This window comes from Pavona decussata, unplaced genomic scaffold, assembly GCF_977016875.1.
Source record: "Pavona decussata unplaced genomic scaffold, jaPavDecu1.1 SCAFFOLD_381, whole genome shotgun sequence".
In the NCBI taxonomy this organism is placed as follows: Eukaryota; Metazoa; Cnidaria; class Anthozoa; order Scleractinia; family Agariciidae; genus Pavona; species Pavona decussata.
The window spans coordinates 293990-312099 of NW_028145755.1; the positions used below are offsets into that span (position 1 = coordinate 293990).

General features: G+C 38.4%; 1 protein-coding gene across 1 annotated transcript; it reads right to left on the reverse strand.

The window, feature by feature from the left end:
• Window positions 1–596: 596 nt before the first annotated feature.
• Window positions 597–18085, reverse strand: LOC146451926 (methylcrotonoyl-CoA carboxylase subunit alpha, mitochondrial-like). The gene is made up of 20 exons (XM_085098314.1): window positions 17976–18085; window positions 17850–17887; window positions 16833–16972; window positions 15815–15910; window positions 15589–15710; window positions 14949–15053; window positions 14638–14802; window positions 13954–14147; window positions 13255–13322; window positions 11778–11932; window positions 10788–10876; window positions 10568–10677; window positions 9773–9865; window positions 9524–9647; window positions 6871–6957; window positions 6213–6262; window positions 5243–5380; window positions 4551–4658; window positions 1831–1902; window positions 597–1448 (listed from the first exon to the last, which is right to left on the reverse strand). The coding sequence occupies exons 1-20, from the start codon at window positions 18038–18040 to the stop codon at window positions 1293–1295; spliced, it is 2175 nt and encodes a 724-aa protein (XP_084954440.1). The 5' UTR covers window positions 18041–18085; the 3' UTR covers window positions 597–1292.
• Between the last annotated feature and the right edge of the window lie 25 nt (window positions 18086–18110).

Genomic DNA, 18110 nt, shown 5'->3' on the forward strand with positions numbered 1-18110 from the left:
AACGTTCCCCAGTTTTTCAAGGCTTGAATTACATTTTGATAAATGCTTCTAAAATCCCACATACAGATTGTTCAACTTGACTTGACTCTCTGGCAGCTGACACAGTGATTTGAGAGAAAAAACAAACGCCTTTGTGACACTTTGAAACGAACAAATATTCATTTTCTGGTTCTACTAGCACCAAGTGCAGTACTAGAAAATCTGACTGAGATGTGTCTGTCAAAGTGCACGTTACAGGAGATGTGGGCTGTGTACAAGGCAAATTTTAGTGGTATTACAAAGTGGAAAGTTAAAATTATCTGTGTAAAAAATCTGGAATTTTTGCTGCAATTTCATCTGTTGTGATTTTGTTGCCTAAGGAGCAGTGTGTATACAATATCAGCAGCGTAAAGGCTGCCTTGAGAGATCTCCAAGGAAATTCTAGGTTTATACAGTGGTTCATATCGTGTGCACTCTGCCCTGTTCTCTTTGCAACCATATCAACAGGAAATCGTCGTAAAGTTGCTGCCCAAAATAAAATCCCATCAAAAATGGCCTGCACAAGTGTCCATTACAACTATGAATGAGCGACAAGAAAGAAAAATAGATCAAGCCCATTTCTGTTCCTTCCCCACTTTATTTTAAATACAGAAGTATGAATGAGTTGCATTTTTCCCCGACTGGGAGTAAAATTTTGTTTTATTACGTACAATTGAAGATTTTTACCCTTGCTTTAATATCTTGTCACTTTGCAACCGAATAGTTCACCATTGTCCACTTCTCATTTACAGGTTTTTCCTCAGTTAACTTTACAGTGCCCTCTAGAAATCGACCATTTTCCTTTTGCTGTGTTTTTGTTCATCGCCAAGGAGAATCCTTCATCGTCTTTCTATGTTAGCGTATTTTTTGTTATTTCCACAAACTTTGGTGCCTCAGTTTTAAGGGCCGTACCAAATTGCCTTTAGTTTACAAAAGTTATTTAAATCTCCGATATCAATCTGCACCGAAAATTCTTCAGGCTTGGTTCGATGACGTAAAAAGGCCAGCAATAGGCCATTTCTGAGTTGCTGTTTTTTAGGTAAGCGCAAAGTTTTTACCATGAAAATTCTTTTTCATTCATATGCAAACAAAACCAATTTTCACATGAAAAGCTTTGCACTTAGCCTCGCTTTCATAATGAGGTTCACAGCAATTCAGAAATGGCCAATTGGGAAAAACGGTTGATGAACATCAATGACGGTGCATCTGTGTTTTGTCCAAAAACCCAGGTGTTTCACTCGTCCCCATTCCACTATGATGATGTCATTATCTTTTCACTCGGCCTCAGGCTCTTGCTCCTCCTCATCCCCAGTACTTTGCTCTGGTCCTTGTTCTTGGAATTGCACAAGCTGTGCATGTCTGTCAACTGCCTGTCCAGCAGAGTAAAACACTTTATCTATGACTCCGGCTTTCGGTGCTCGAATAACGTGCTAAGGAAGAAATAAAAGAAGTTGACGTTAGCACACTAACTAGTCTCCGCAGCCATCGTTTGGGCTAGCCATGCAATGCGCTCCTGTAGCTCGACGAATCCAAACGACAGCTGCAAAGGACACTACACACTAACCTAAACTTACTGAGTGTTTCAGTCAGAGCTGAGCTTACTGTTAGTACATACGTTCTGAGCATCTCGGATTGGTCCAAGAAACTATGATTTCTTATAACTAACGGTAAGGACAGTGTTTTCCCTGACTTTTCGCTGAGCGTGACGTGGCAGCCTTTACAAGTCAAGTACATGTACACTCACTACCTGGTAATCAGACAACAAACTTCTCCTCTCCACTCTTGCACGTGAGTATAAGCATAAAAACCTACCTCCATTTTCATGGCTTCCATGATCACTAACGTATCACCTTCTTGAACGCTTTGTCCTGGCTCAACAAACACCTGGATGGATAAAATTCAACTTTAAATTGCTGTCAAGTTGTAAACTTTTATTGCCATGGACAAAGGCTATGGTGTTTTTTCTTAAGGTTATCCTATACCTTCAGAGGTGTCTCGCGTCCAAGCCATGTAGCGCATCTGGTTGAAACTGTAGATACCTGAACCCTTATATCAAATTAAAGCTTATAGAGCTAGCTATCAAACTAAACCAAGAATTTTGAAATAAAATGAATTGCCGAATTTTTAGCGCTGTTTTCTCGAATCAATTTTTTTCACTTGGAGGAGCCACTTCAAAGAGCTAAAACTAAAAAGAAATTTGTTTGTTTGCCCTCAAATTTGGACAGTACCTAGTTTAACATATAAACAACAAAACCATGTCTGCGAATTTTTTCTTTCGAAATATTTTTTCTCTGAGAGCGATTTTTGTACAATCACTCTACATTTTTTTCATCCTATTTCGAAAATGCTCTGTAACTTTTCATTGCGATTGAATATGGCGAAACGCAGACACCTTTTTTAAGCGCTTTGGGTCTGGAAACTGAGGAGCAAATTAAATTAGTGAAAAACAGAATTTGCTTTGACTTGTAGCTTTAAAAAAGTGATTAGGACGCTCGCATTTAGAAGTCGTGAAAAATTTGACAATTCGTTTTATTTCAAACTTCTTGGTATAGTTTGATAGCCAGCTCTAGGGATCGTTCATTTTTTATGAGCATGGGGGGGCTGGTGGGATTTAGGGGGGGGGGGGGGCACGAGAAAAAAAATGGCACTAAAGGGGGGGGGGCTACCAAAAAAAAATGAGTGAAAGAGGGGGGGGGGGGGTCACCAGAAATAATTGGCTAGTAGGGGAAATTGAAAGTGGCTCAACACAGAAACAGATGAAGAAATTGAATATTATTTCAATTTTATTTAATGCGATTTTCCTAACCACTTTTAATTTGTTTTACATACTGAGGTCGAAATCTGCATTTTATATTAACAACAACTGAGGAAATGAAGCAAATCTGTTGGAAAAGCAATAATGAATATAAACTGAGGTAGACACCTATGTTTGTACAGGTTCAAATTAATATAAAAACGTATCAGTCTCACTATTGAATCATCCTTGGGAGAGTAGTTTTCTACAAAGTGGTTGTACTCTGAACTATATCAATAGATTGTTTAATGTTCTTTTTAATAGTACTCACTTTTATAAAGACTGTTGATTAGTAAATTATTTGAACCCAGGAGTATCAGTAGACTCAGTAGTATGCCTAGTGTGAACATCCAGATTAGTTTTAATAATAGAACTGTTGTTGGTGACTTCAGTTGACGGTAAATCTGAGCCGTAAGCCATCGAACGAACCCCCTTTACAGATCAGTAATGGCGGAAGAAAAAGCACTTAATGAGGAGGTTGAACAATTACATGAGGTGTACCATGCGAGAGAGTAGAATGTCTGCCCTGGTTCTAATGCATATCAAATATGATATGCCTGTCAATTTTGACGAGATAGTCAATTTGTTCGAAGGCCTACACCCGAGAATGATGCAGTTTACCAGCTTGGTGTATGACTACCAGTAGATCGAATAGCTATCAGAACTCGACAGGGCGCGGAATGTCATTGAACTTTCTTGTTTAAGTTGAAACAATTATGCCGTAGGAATGATGTATATAGCTCAAAAAGCTGCTGTAAAACAAATTTGTGATTTGCCTAAAATGGGTCTCAAAATGCAGGAAATGAGGTTTCTGGGAACCTAGATTTTCAAAAATTTCCGGGGGAGCATGCCCCCGGACCCCCCTAGTAAGCAAGATTTGGGGCTCAACGAACACCCCTATCTAACCCTTACCTACGCGACTGATATCTGTGCGTCCGCTGTTTTTTTCTGTTTAATATGACTCGTAATCGTTGATTGGTATGCTTCGATCCGTATTTTGTTAGTCAGATCTGTACGTGTATTAATTGTTTCTACTCGAAGGGGAGTAATTTCACGTTAACCATTTGCTTGATTAATTTTTATAGTTTCTTTGAGAATCTAAATGGAAATTTAGGGTTTGTCGTTGCCGTAAACGTGTTGCTATCTATAAAACGTTTTTTTAAACAAGAGAAATCTTTACCTAAGTAGAGAACGGTTACTTGTTAATAGTACTGTAAAGAAATCACAGTAACAATTACGTTTATCTTTGATATAAACAGTACATAAGCGTTTTATTAAAGTTAGGAGTATGATTTGTTTCTGGTTGGGCGGGAGGGGGGGGGGGGTCATCAGAAAAAAAATAGTTCTGCTGGGGGGGGGGGGGGGCCATGTGGAAAAAAATTGCATGCTAGGGGGGGTCATACAGTTTCGTAGTGGCAATTAACCAAATCCCACCAGCCCCCCCATGCTCATAAAAAATGAACGGTCCCCTATAACCTTTAATTTGATATAGGGGTTTAGGTATCTACAGCTTAAACTGGACGCGCTACATCACTTAAACGCGAGGCACCCCTCAAGGTATAGGGTAACCCTAAAGAAGCTGCTATAAAGTACGACATACCCTTGCACGCAATGTAAGATGCATTTTTTTTTTTGAGGGGGGGGGGGGGGTGATTTTTATGAGGATTTGACGCCAAAGGCCCGTTCTAGTACCCTGGCTAGGTAAATTGTGATCCACCCTGGTCAAAGGGTAACCTACCTTGACGATTGTCCCTGTCATTGGTGCCACTGCGGAACCTTGGGAAGCGGCTGAGGGACCACCCCTCAGGAACTTAGGAACTGGGCGATGAACCTTGTGACAACCATCCTGAATGAAGAGGAAAAATGGTTAAAACGCATAACATCAAACAGCAAATGACATCAGAAAAAAGGGAAAACAAGGATTAAATATAATATCAACTAATAAGCTACAATGAACTAACCATGTTGGCTGCAAAGTAGAGCGTAACAAACGTGGGAAAAGATGCAACCGGGGACCAAAGATGCCAAGAAAAACATGCACCCGCTGTTAAAGGATCCTAGTCAGCCTCCGCCATTTTCGATGCCATCGAAATTATTGATATTGCATGGTGAAGCTAGTAGTTTCACAGTGATTTCGTTCATTTTCGACTCGCTGCGAATTAAATATAGCCAAACTCTCCCATATAAACAAAAACAAAGGTGTGGCTGACTAGGGCCCTTAAAGGTAGGCCGATTACCAGCTGCTGATCGGGAAAATGAGCCCGGATCACAGACCGGAGCTGGGAGACGGCGGAAATCATGAGGAGTCATCGTTTTTCTCTCATAGAGCATGTTAGTATTTATTGTTAAAAGCAGGTTGCTCATTTCTTTCAATAGCTTAGTTCTAATATTATTATCAATAGGTTTGACAATCAGTCTAAAACCTTGTACCTTGGTGAATAAGTGAATGGTTCCCTCTTCATCAACAAGCCATGATTTGGAGACTTGTCCGTCTATATTAGCTGTAAGGCATGTCCTCATGTCTTCTGTTTGTAGGTTGCCTTTTGCATTCATGCGGTGTCCTTCAATCTAAACACAAAATTCAAGACTGTTAAAAGAATCTATAGAAACACATTTAAGGGTATTGTTTCTATTTTCACGATACAAGTACCATGGTAACCGATATTTGGCATTTTTTCGACATCAATGTGACGTCATGATCCAAGGCTTTTCTGTGATGTTACCACGTACACTCTTAAAACACTCTTGATGGTCCGTACACATTAAACAAAACATAGCCCTAGCAACAGAATTTCAACTTTAATTTTGTGATACAGGTGAACCCCACCTTGGGGACATAAGAAAGTGGCCGTTGTGGAGAGGTGGCCGTTATGGGCAGGTAGGGGTGTAATACGACACCTTTTTTTCGGGAAGTTCAACATGTTTATCATGACAAGTTCATGCTTACTGTAGCTAAATTAGCAACTCCTACTCGTAGTCTAAAAACACATGAGCAAAATAAAAATGTTCTTAACTGACTCTCAGCCTGAGCTATATTCTAAGTATGTTCTAAGAAAAAGTTCTCACGTATACAAAAAAAAGTACAAGTCGAATTTCGTGACCATTCTTGATGTTTCCGTCAGTCGCTGGAAAATTGGCCGTTGTCGAGAGGTTATTTTGGCAGTTGGGGACGCGCTTTAGTGGCCGTTGCCGTTGTAGAGAGGTGGCCGTTGTAGAGAGGTTTAAACAAGAGCTATTGTATGGACTGTCAGCCGGGACAAAAAAAAGTGGCCGTTGTAGAGAGGTGGCCGTTGTGGAGAGGTGGCCGTTAAAGGAGGTTCGACTGTAATTCCTTCAAGTTCAGTGAAACAGCACATACACAAACGGAAAAATATTGGTTCAAGGAATTTAGGAAACTCACCTCTAATGTATAACTTCCATCCTTGTTGTAAGAAACAATAATGTAAACCTCTATATGCAAAGAAATTCAGAATATCAGGATACAGTTCATGATGAGATAGTAAGGGTTTGGTATGGTTGAGCCAATAGGCTAGCATACAAGAAAGATCCACAAAGACTTGTACACATAGCAAACTAGTATATTTTTTTAACTGGAACTTAATAGATGGTCAGATAAATTGGCAATGACTATTGTTATAATCAAACTGAGCTCAGTTTTACGTCCCACCCCTTCAGGGAAGGAGGCATTCCATGGGATTTCTGGACCTATTTCAGACCATCGGGTATCATTTTCAATTTACCAGTTTTCAGACCTGATGTCTGTGTATCTAAAACAGAAGAGGAAAGGGAGAAGGTGAATCGGGCGCATGCAAAGCGAGAGGCAAAGGATAATGGGTGGGGAAAGGTTTTAGGCACGAGTCCCATTCTTCTCCTCCCCTTCTCTTTCTCCTTGTGGTCCCTTAAAAACAAATACCTAATTTCAAAACAAAATGACAAACTCTATGACCCCATCTGTGAAAGAAAACAGTTCAAAACCAAAGCCTTTGGGGTGGGGAAGAAAGGAGTACCCATCCTGGGATTATCTTGTGTTATTATTTAACAACAAACAGTGAGCTCACTTTTGTCTCCATCATCAAGGCGTATCCTTCGTTTAGCGATATTATTCAGTCTAAAGCTAATGTTAGAATTCCACACTGAAAAAGGATCTGCAATACAGAAAACGCATCTTCAATGATACATGTAAAAGTAACAGACCTGTACAGGCCCGCAAATGATCCCGGCTCACAAATGATCCCCGGACGGGAAATGATCCCCAAATTGGACTGCAAATGATCCCCGGACCGGAAGTGATTCTAATAAAATGTACCGCAAAACGAAGGAATGTCCTGGACTCCATGTCAGTTCACGGATATATGAGGAAAACACAAATTCCTCAGACTTTTATAACAACAATAAAAACCGGTAAACGTACTGTGCTAAAAGACAAAATTAATCTGGCAATATTTAATTTTTGGACAAAACATAAAAGCTATTGATTTTAACGTGTCAGTCTCGGAGATTATTACACCTTTAATTTGAAAATACATTTTCCTTCACAATTAGCTATTGCTTCAATATTTTAAAACTCTGTTTTAGAAATGTTAGATAAGATACTTAAGGTCGTGCCATTAAACTTTATCGGTACCCTTTCGACAGTCCAACATATGCTTAGGTGGCCCAACCTCAAGCTGTGAGCGATTATCACTTGTGCAATCGCTGTCACTGCGAAAATATGACAGTTTGTATGGGAATATTTACAATCGAGTTTACGAAGTACGAATACTGTAAAGTTCTTAATAAAAATGACATCCCTTCTAAGAACTTTACAGTATTTCTACTTCCTAGGCCCGATTATAAAGTGCAATAGCGGTCCCGGCGCAAGTATGAGAAAACATTCCCATACTTGCGCCGTGACCGCTATTGCACAAGAGACCGTCACAAGATGATCATCGCTCACAGCTTGAGCTGGGACTACCTGTGCACGTGGGATTTTTTTTCTTTTTTTTTTTTTTTTGGAAGCGTGAGAACAAGGAAACAATCCTCACTTGCGAAAGCGACAGCTATTTGGAGTGAACAGAGCTCATAATTTAAACCAGGTTACTGTGGGAAAATGGCGCGATTGAGTTTGCTGTTTCCCCTTGTGCTTGCTTTCGCTTTTTTCCCCAGTATTTACGGTGTAGGGGATAATGACAAATCTGACAAGGAAGAGACGCCTGAAAAGAAAAAAGAGGTATATATGTTTTAAGTAAAGACTCATGCAGGTCTATGCCGACGGCAGTGTGTTTTGCGAAAATTAAAGAAAGACTATGAGTCGTATTAGCCCGAAATGATACTAGCATATTTACACGATGACATCAGTTTTGGACGACTTAGATAGTTATGCTTTAAGTGCCCTTGCATGATTATTATTATTATCATTGTTTTATATTTTTATTTGTATATGAATCAACACATACCGCAAAAAAGTTCGGAGAAAGATTTGGATGAAACGCGTAAATTCAGGTGAGAAAATAAATAAAATTAACACACGGGCACTTTAAGACTAAGATCCGACTAAGAATAAAAGGCGACGATAGCGGGCGAGATTCACCATCATTGAACAGGCAATTCAATTTCAGTCTTCTTCTTCTTTTTTTTAACTTTCTAAAGTCATCAATGACCCGCCTTAAATTTTTGTTGTGTTTGCATAGAGTATTTAAATTCTCGTCTCCTCTGGTTCTTATTTGATCTTGGGTTTCACAGATGTATCGAAGAAATAACAAAAACAATATTTTATCCTGTTAACGGCCTTTCGGTTGTACTGTAAGATTTATTTCGTATTTTTAGCCCTATTAAAAAAAAGGATTTTCGTACAATTCGTACCCATTTTTGGCGTTGTAATCGTACAAGTTACATGTGAAAATATACCGTGTATGTTCCAGTTCAAAGGACAATTGATTTTCTTTTTATTTGCACTTAGCAGCTACACTGTAATTTTTAAACTAAAAAAAATTGCATGCAAAGCGTTTAAATAAAATGATTGTTGCGTTATAAGAAAAAAAAAAGAAGTGTATAAAGTTTAAATACAATGTCCAAATTCCCGAGTCCATTCCATTCTATAATAAATTATTGATGAGGCGACGAAATCCGGTCGGGGATCATTTGCGGTCCAATTTGGGGATCATTTCCCGTCCGGGGATCATTTGCGGTCCAATTTGGGGATCATTTCCGGTCTGGGGATCATTTGCGGGCCGGGATCATTTGCGGGCCTGTACAGTCCTGTTTATTTTAAGTGACAACGCTTTTGTTCCCTGAGTTTTGGTCTTCTGTTTGCGCATTTACAAAGTGCAAAACGTGATCATTTTAACCGAAATCATACATTAATTTTTCAAAAACGCAGTAGAGAGAAAGAAGACCAGATTTCAAAGACTGAGGATGGACTTTAGGAATAGAAGAGAAATAAATTTTATACTTAAGTTAGTTAATTTAAGAGATTTTAACATTTGCATTATTATAATATTTAAACAGTTGTGGAGATGTCTATAATTATTATATGAGTCTTCATCCTCCAAAATTGTGGTCCACAAAGTCTTTAAAAAAAGATGATGTTACAAATGGTTCCAAGAAAATCATCCCAAACACTTAAAACAATCGACCAGGAGGACTAATAAAATCCACTAAAAAGAAACAAATATTACCACAACTCTTGCGTCAACAAACCAGTGTTGTATGTGACATGGGAGCTTCACTCACCACTCGATGCTGAAGCTTGTTTTTCCTGTTCTTGTCTTTCAAGTAGTAGAAGCCCCAGACCAGCTTGAGCCAACATCTCATGGGTGAGAGGAGATTTGGCTGGAAACAAGTCTTGATAGTGTTGCTAAAATAACAGAAAATACACAAAAGAAACTATCAAGTTTGGGAAAAGCCTGGTTTAGGGAGAAGAGAACTTGAAACAAGGATGAGGCTCTTACAGTGGGTGGGGGGAGGGGGGGGGGCACATACCTTGATGAAGTCAGTGTGTACGTCTCCTTTCTTAAAATGGCTATGTTCACAGAGACTCGATAAGAATCCAACATTTGTGTTCAATCCTACAATCTGTTAAGGGAAGAAAATGGTTAATTTGCAATATGAGATTGATGACATTCAAATGGTGTCAAGGCTGGTTTACACATCGCGATTTGTCAACTGACAGCATCGGAGCACATATTGTACATGTATTTAAACACCCGATTTATGACTGATTCATAAAATGAAAATCAGTCCGATTCTGAAAATCTGTTGCAGTGCAACAGATGTTTTTGAAGTCAGGCCAACTCTCGCAAAGAAATTGCCACGTGAATAAAAATTCAATATCAACATCAGGGGTCTCAATGCATGTATGATTGGATTCCAACACTGCTGGCCAACAAAGTCACAGTCTTAGTCTGAATTTTGGTTTAGGCTTTCTATTTGCAGCTGCTGTGAGGGTAGCCTGCGTCACAGACAGAGGCTACTGCGAGGGTCTTTCTTCTATATTTAATCTTTTACCCACAGTTCAAATATATGTGTCATATTATATTCATTTTCATTTATTCATCCTTGAACGGGTATGTTACGAACTCACAATTTGACCAGCTCCCAGTAGGCTTGATAGCTCCCAATTAAAGATCAGTTGGTAGAGCACACTACTGGCATTGCAGAGGTGATGGGTTTGAATCACATTCAAGCCTGAATCTTCTTTTCGGGCTTTCTTTTTGCAACTTGTAGTAAATAACTGCAAGCGTAAATCATAGTCTGTAAACCACGATTGCTACATACATGATAGTGTTGAAGAGATTCTTTCAGTAAACTCAAAGCCTGATTTCGATTCTCTGACCACACCACAAGTTTGGCAATCATTGGATCGTAATGGACTGACACTTCATCACCTGAAAAGGTAAACATTAACAAATTAGAAGTGTTGAGACGGAACAGGAATGACACACATTCGTAAATGTCTGCTAGTACAAGTATTTATGGTTAAACAATTCACAAGAACCTTGTCGTACTCCTGTTTCAACTCTAATTCTGTCTGATGGTTGAGGTGTTGTTAAATGCAAGAGTGGCCCAGCTCCAGGGAGGAAATCACTGAAAGAAGAACAAAACCAACATTTGTAATGACAGGCTATCATACAAGGGGAATCACTTGCCTATCACAGGATATAGAGGGGATATTACAGGGCGACGCAAAGATATGAATTCTATTTTTGAGTCTGTGGTAAAAACAATATTTTAATAATGAGTACGGTGAGTGAGTAAAATATAGTTTGTAACACAAGAAAATAAAATTCATTTCTTCAAGCCACCATGTAATTTTTCTCTTTAAAAGACCAAAAAAAAATTATTTTAAACAGTTTTTATTCTCCAAATAGTAATCCTGATGGCTAATCAATTATTATACCTAATTACAATGTTATAATATTATTACACAGCTACTGCACATCATATACAACCTACAACAGTAAATTCTTGACTCTTTAAATTAGTAATGAAAGGGAAAATCCTGCAATTTGAACACTATAAAAATGTAAGCCTTCAAAAAGATGTTCATACAAGAATTTTTTTTGGGTTTTACCACTGTCACTGATAATAATTCCATATCGATATCCTAACTATGGAAAATACGTCATTTGGGTCCCGGTTGTAGTTTTGTATGAATTTTACAAGTAGTACATATTTTCCAGTAAATCACTTGTGTCTACGTATATAACAAAAAGTACTCACAATCAACTACAGACAATTTCATGTGCATTATTGCATATTATCAATATGGGAACCAAGCAATAATAAGAGATGGAATATAACGTTTAGTAACGTCAGCCATTCTATTTTCCAACTGGAAATTGATCCTGCCCTGTTGGGATCTGGGATCTGTCTTCAAACTTTAGGGAACTGGACAAGACAAAACTTTTCAAACCTGGTTGTGTGAACTTGACTAAATAATGGCAAATTCCTAATTTTTGACTGAGTAGAAATAGAATACTCTTACCTTTCAGGATCTTCAGCATAAATCCTAGCCTCAAAGGAATGTCCTGTTAATTTGATGTCCTCTTGCATAAGAGGCAAAGTCTCTCCCGCTGCTACTCTCAGCTGCCATTCAACCAAATCCTGTCCGGTGATCATCTCCGTAACAGGGTGCTCAACCTGATGGAAAAGAAATGTGTTTAATTTTGTTGGTAGAGCTTTCCATGAACAATGCTTGTCAACACAAGAGTCAGTTATGATATGCTCTCAGCCCCTTCAATAATTATTGTGACAAAGCATCTTTCAAGAACTTGCTCTCACTGATACTTTGGATACTGTTGTGGCCATTGAATACAACCTCAAAGCCCCCCTACAACACAGGTTGTCAATGTCAAAACCATCAACAATTCCACTGACTTTGGACAAATAAATATCATGTTACTCAGATCAATACTACACAGTTACAAGAATTTGATACTTACACCCTTAAGGTGATTCCACCGAATTGCATTGCGCATCCTTGCTGCGCATAAGTTTGCGCGTCATTTAGCGCGCGCACGAGCGCGCGCGCGCACAACATTACGGGATTTCCTTGAGGTTAAGCTCGCCAGGAAAATAAATGGACAGGTCCTTTTCTTCTAAACGAGCACGGTGACCCCCATTTTTTAATGCATCAATTTAAATGTCATACGATTGGCCACTATATATCACGATTTAAAGAAAAGTTTAATACTCTACTTTGAGATATTTTTATTTGAATGCTTTAAAAAGCACGTATTTAGGTAGTGCTGCTAATGCGTGCACACGCAGCAAAATCTTTAATTTCTTTCATAATCTTTATTCCAGTTCAATTAAAATAGTTTGTTGTGTAAGATTAAAGTAAATTTTGTTGAACTGCTTCGATATTTTATTGCAAGAAATTAATTTTTCTAGAAATGATAGTTCCCTTTTCTGATTACTAGCGTTCCTAATATAAACCTTGTGGGTCATATATTTACTATAATAGCCATCCAGGTTGCACAAAAACGAGCGCGGTGACCCCCATTTTTTATTGCATTTTTGCAATGCTCATAACACAGTCATGAACTGGACCAAGTCTTTGACAATTTTAAATACTCCTTCTTTTTTGGTGGAATCACCTTAAAAGTACTGAACATTTCAAAACAGACAAACCTCAACTGTTACTGCAAAAGTCAATTCAATTCATTTATTTTGCCATTAACCAAAAAATACAACAAATACATTAAAGATGATACACAATATTACAATCTACTAAACTATTTACAAGATTAAATGTGTTAAAGGCTAGGAAGCCTAATTACCTGTAGAAGCCGGGGGCTTATTAACTATAGGCTTCTTCTAACTTCTAACTTCTTCTAACTTCTAAGTACAATGTAGTTAAACAGCTTTGATGTTGATGAACAGTCTTGTTTAGCATTCTTTTTCCAGAAATGAACACCTAGTGCAATTACTGAAGTCTGTACATGTCAGAGTCCACTTACTTGTAACCTGGTGTTCATTTCCATGAAGTAGAAGTTCTGGTCTCTGTCCATGATGAACTCAACAGTACCTAAAAATAATGCAGTTATATAAATAATTATGATTATGAAACACAGCTGTTGTCATTAAATATTCCTAACTCAAAATCACAAGTCTGTCCAGTGTAATTTTCCAGGTGAGAAAGACCTTTAAATGATTGTTGTTGTGGGTGACATTTCACTAAACTCAGTGGAGATTATTTTCAGAGTCAAATGAGAAGGCTATGATCAGCTGAGATATCACGTCTTCGGATATTTACTGCGCTTTTCAATAACATGCAGACCCTGAAGTTCAAGATTTAACCACCTGTTGCATTTTCTACTGCTGTCACAGTCAATCAGCTTGAAGTGAACCTCTTAGTTTGGCTCAGTGAGTTCAAAAGGTCTCAATTTCAAACGCTATGATTGGTGGATTTTGATCCACTTCGTCTGCAGTCAGTCAGTTGTCTCCATAATTATTAGATTGACAGCAGTAAAAAAACGCAAAACAATTGGTTGGGTTTTGAAATTCAGAGTTCACATGTTACATATTGAAAGGCGCAGTTAAAAATTGGCCAGTTGGGTCATATAAGTTACTGTATGGTCAACTTTTAATTAATCCGTTTCTATCAATCAATTTTATCCTTGTTAAATTTTTCTTGGTCTTTTATCCAAGTAACTGACCTGCACCAACATAGCCTACAGCCTTTGCTGCCCTCACGGCTGCCTCACCAATCCTCTTTCGCACCTCAGATGACACATCTGGGGCTGGAGCCTCCTCTATGATCTTTTGATGTCGTCTCTGAACGCTGCAGTCCCTCTCAAACAGGTACACAGTGTTCCCAAGGGTGTCGGCAAATACTTGAACCTCTACGTGTCTGAATTGAAAGCATGACATGGGTCACAATACAACTAAAGAGTGTAACAGACAGGAGTGCCTCATAAATTAGGCTAGTCACGAGTAAAGGGCGTTTCCTTGACTAATTAACACATGAAGTCACTGTCAGACTTCATGATTAATTTTAGTTTATGATGTTGGTTACCAACAAATCGGACATGATGTAGAGCAGTTGTAGTTCCACACAAAACTGCCTTTTAGTTAGTTGTCTTTGGCCATGTTAGCGAACAGATCATGAGTTTTTTCAGAAGTCCTTTTGTAGAAGAACATTGACATTTTGGTCTGGAATCAGCCTAGTGGGACTGTAAGTTTACAATTATATGATCTTGGATTCTTGACTTGTCATAACAAATTGAAGTGACTAACCATAAAGTATTTCTCTGCGTTATTGGTGTGTCAAAACTTGAGTGAAGTTAGTTGTCGAAATAGCTTTGAGTGCAGCCGCTACACATTCCTATTAAACGTTTTACCTTGGAGTGTCAACAAATTTCTCCACCAGCATGTTGTCATCATTGAAAGACTTGAGCGACTCTCTTCTGGCTGACTCCAGAGCAGCGTCAAACTCCTCTGGTGTCATAACAATCCTCATTCCTTTGCCTCCTCCTCCTCTCACGGCTTTTAGCATGACTGGATAACTGAGAAAAAATGAGCAACATTGTTACATTTCGGCAAAGGGAAAAATATACCACCATGCCTACAGCTGTACATGCAGATAGACAAAGAAATACATTAAATTATATAGAAATACATTAAATTATTAGAATAAACGCAAATTTCTTACCCTATTTTCTCTGCCTCTTGCCTTAATCTCTCATCTGATTGATCCTCACCATGGTAACCTTCAATGATTGGCACTCCAGCACTGCCCATGATTGCCTTAGATGTACTGTAACAAAAAAAGAAGCATTTTAATAACTATCAAAATTCCCGTGTGCTGATTGGTTCATACAGGTAGGTATTGTCTATAAGAGTACAGTTTTCTATGGTCTATATTTAACTATAAATAGACCATAAAATGATGCCATAAAATGTTCAAAACTTGGCAGTGAAACCACTTGCCAGCAGGTCATGGTTGCACTTGAGTTTTGAATATTTTTTGACACCATTTTATGATCTATAAGAGTATCATAGACCGTAGAAAACTGCCATTGATTTGTTAATTGTACCTGGTGTCCCCCCCCTTGCCTATTATACATGTATTTCTCACAGGGTCATTGGAAATTCTGAAGGGGAGGGTGGGGAAGCAAAAGGATTCAAGTACATGTATAAAGAGAAATTAGAATTTCCAGTGGGATGGGGGACATTAAAAGTAAACACCTTCCATGGGATGGGGTGTGGATTGGATTAATTTTCCAAAACAAAACTTTCACTACAGACGTAACACAAATGGACAGGAGTAAAAGGATTAAGTCCTTGTTTACCTTTTAATACCCATATCCCTGATGGCTGATGCTGGGGGGCCAATAAATATCACACCTTCCTTCTCACAAAGTTCAGCAAATTCTGGTTTCTCTGATAGAAAGCCATACCCAGGATGAATGGCCTGTGGAACAGAAGAAAAAAAAAAGTTCCCAACGGCAATTGTTTTTATTGACCAACACAGTTTTCAATAACAAATTATGCAAAGGGGTTATATTCAGTTTATACCTCTGCCCCACTCTGCTTTGCAACTTCAATTATTTTCTCCATTTTGAGATAACTTTCTCTTGAGGCTGCTGTTCCAATGCGAAAAGCTTCATCTGCCTGGAAAATAATTTCGGTATCCACATCTCTACTAGAATAGCAAGTTCTTTGTGTGTTTACAGAGTTGTTACTAACTCTTTAGTTAATAGGGAAATTGAAAATTAAAGTATCTGGGATTTTCTATGATTTTTTTTATCAAAGTAGCACCCCAAGGAAGTCCCCAGCCCCTTGTTCTTCTTCACAGCCGAGGTTTTTCTGTCCTTCTTAGAATCAAACTCGCTGCTCCTTCAAGGATAGCTCTATAAAAAGGTCCACAACTGCAGTGTTACATATTACCACCACATTTCAGCTGGTTTCAATTTCCTTTGAAACACAATGGCAACTGATCAGAATCAAGTAAGTTAAAGATAGCAATTATAGTTATAATAATAGCTTGGGATTTGATAATTAAAAACACTAAAAGACCAGCTGCCAGTAGTACCTAGTATAGCATTCTTGTTTCCTTTGCATAATTGCAAATGGTAGCTCCCAAAGAAGGATTTTCTTCACTGTGTGGGTAAGCCGCAATCTTCGACAGAGTGAAATAAAATGGCGATGGGAAGAGATTAGCAGAAGGACCTGAGGGATGTGTTTTTTATTATGCAAATTTATGTTATTTCCTTCTTAGTCACTGTTAAGAATATTATTTTCAGGTTTCAGAGCAAAATATTGTTTGACCATTAGCATTCTGTTTGACTATTACTTGTTTGACATTGTTTGACCATTCTGAAGTAATAGACCATTTCCAAGTTGCTTTTAACCCATTTATGAAAGCAAGGCTAAGTGCAAAGTTTTTGTTATGAAAATTAGTTTTCTTTCATACGCAAACAAAACTAATCGTCATATGAAAAGTTTTGCACTTAGCCTCGCTTTCATAACTTGAGGTTCACCGCAACTCGGAAATGGCCTATTGATCCTTAACTTTCCACAAAGTTCAACTGACCATGTCTACATGCATGGAATTCTCATCTGCATCACTGTAAACTGCCACTGTTCTTATTCCCATTTTCTTGGCTGTTTTCATCACTCGGCAGGCAATCTCTCCCCTGTTAGCTATGACAACTTTCTTGATTGCATTAGGACCTTATGAACAAACAAAGCAATAAAAATGTTACAGATATTTTACTACAAGATGAAAGCATGTACAAGAGCAGAATTGTTCTGTTCATGAAAATTTCTGAATGTCCAGTTCCCTCTAAGACCCCGTTTATCTGGAGAAAAGTTGTCCCAGGTAGAAGGGTCACTCACCTACCCGAGCTACCCTTACAAAACTTGGCAAACCGTTTACATGAGAAACAAAAAGTTGGCTCGGCTGGAAGGGTGACCTGCCTAGCCGGGACACCCTTTTTCAATGGTAGGGTCACCCTCCTAGCCAGGCTAACTTTTCTCCATATAAACACTTTAGCTCGCCCAGCCGGGTCAACTCTGTCAAGACGAGATAATCAGAGCATGCGTGAGCGCTGTTGGCGCGGGCAAAGGGGTCAACTTTTTTCTCATATAAATAGTCGCTGCAGTTGACTCAGCTGTGAGGGTGACCCTCTTTCCTGGGACAACTTTTCTCCATAACGGGGCCTAAGTAACATGCCTACTGGGAATCGTGTTAGTTAAGTTGTATTTACTGCGGTCTAAATCTGTTTTTGGTTTTAAAATTTTCACGCCAATTTGATTTGTATGTTCGTAATAATATCAGGCTTCAAAGATTTCAATTGTTTTTGTCCTTTTACTCTTTCTGATTATTTTTCCTTTTCTTTTTTCTTTTCTCGTGAAGTGTAGAAATTATTGCCACTTGACTGGTAACCACGCTAAGTACGTTTGTGTATAAAATGGAGCTAGTAATATGATCTCAATTATTACTAAATCAATACCAACACCAATATGATCTATAAAGGTATTCTCTGATCCAAATAATTTATTATTTAAAGAAAGATCACAGTAAAAATTTAAATGGAAGTAGACCTACCAGTTGAATATTGGGAACCAATTGTCCATAATTGTGTTCTGGACAAAAATAAATGAAATGATACACTGAAAACATCAAATATTTCATGGAAATTGATATAAAATCGAAATCGGAGTTAACGTATACCTGTTTGCGCCGAGAAATCTGCAAAACAACTTTCGTCCAAAAGGAGCCGCCATATTGGACGCCATTTTGAATTTTTAAAGAGAGTGACACATATGAAGTACTTACCTCCTTACCAAGACAGCAGCTGACCCGAGC

Excerpts from the sequence above, each read along its gene's own strand:
- LOC146451926 (XM_085098314.1), bottom strand. The coding sequence starts at position 18,040 with ATGGCGTCCAATATGGCGGCTCCTTTTGGACGAAAGTTGTTTTGCAGA. Across the intron at positions 15,054-15,588 it reads AGGGATATGGGTATTAAAAG|TACATCTAAGGCAATCATGG; the intron begins GTAAACAAGGAC and ends TTTTTGTTACAG. Across the intron at positions 10,678-10,787 it reads TGAAACAGGAGTACGACAAG|GTGATGAAGTGTCAGTCCAT; the intron begins GTTCTTGTGAAT and ends TTACCTTTTCAG.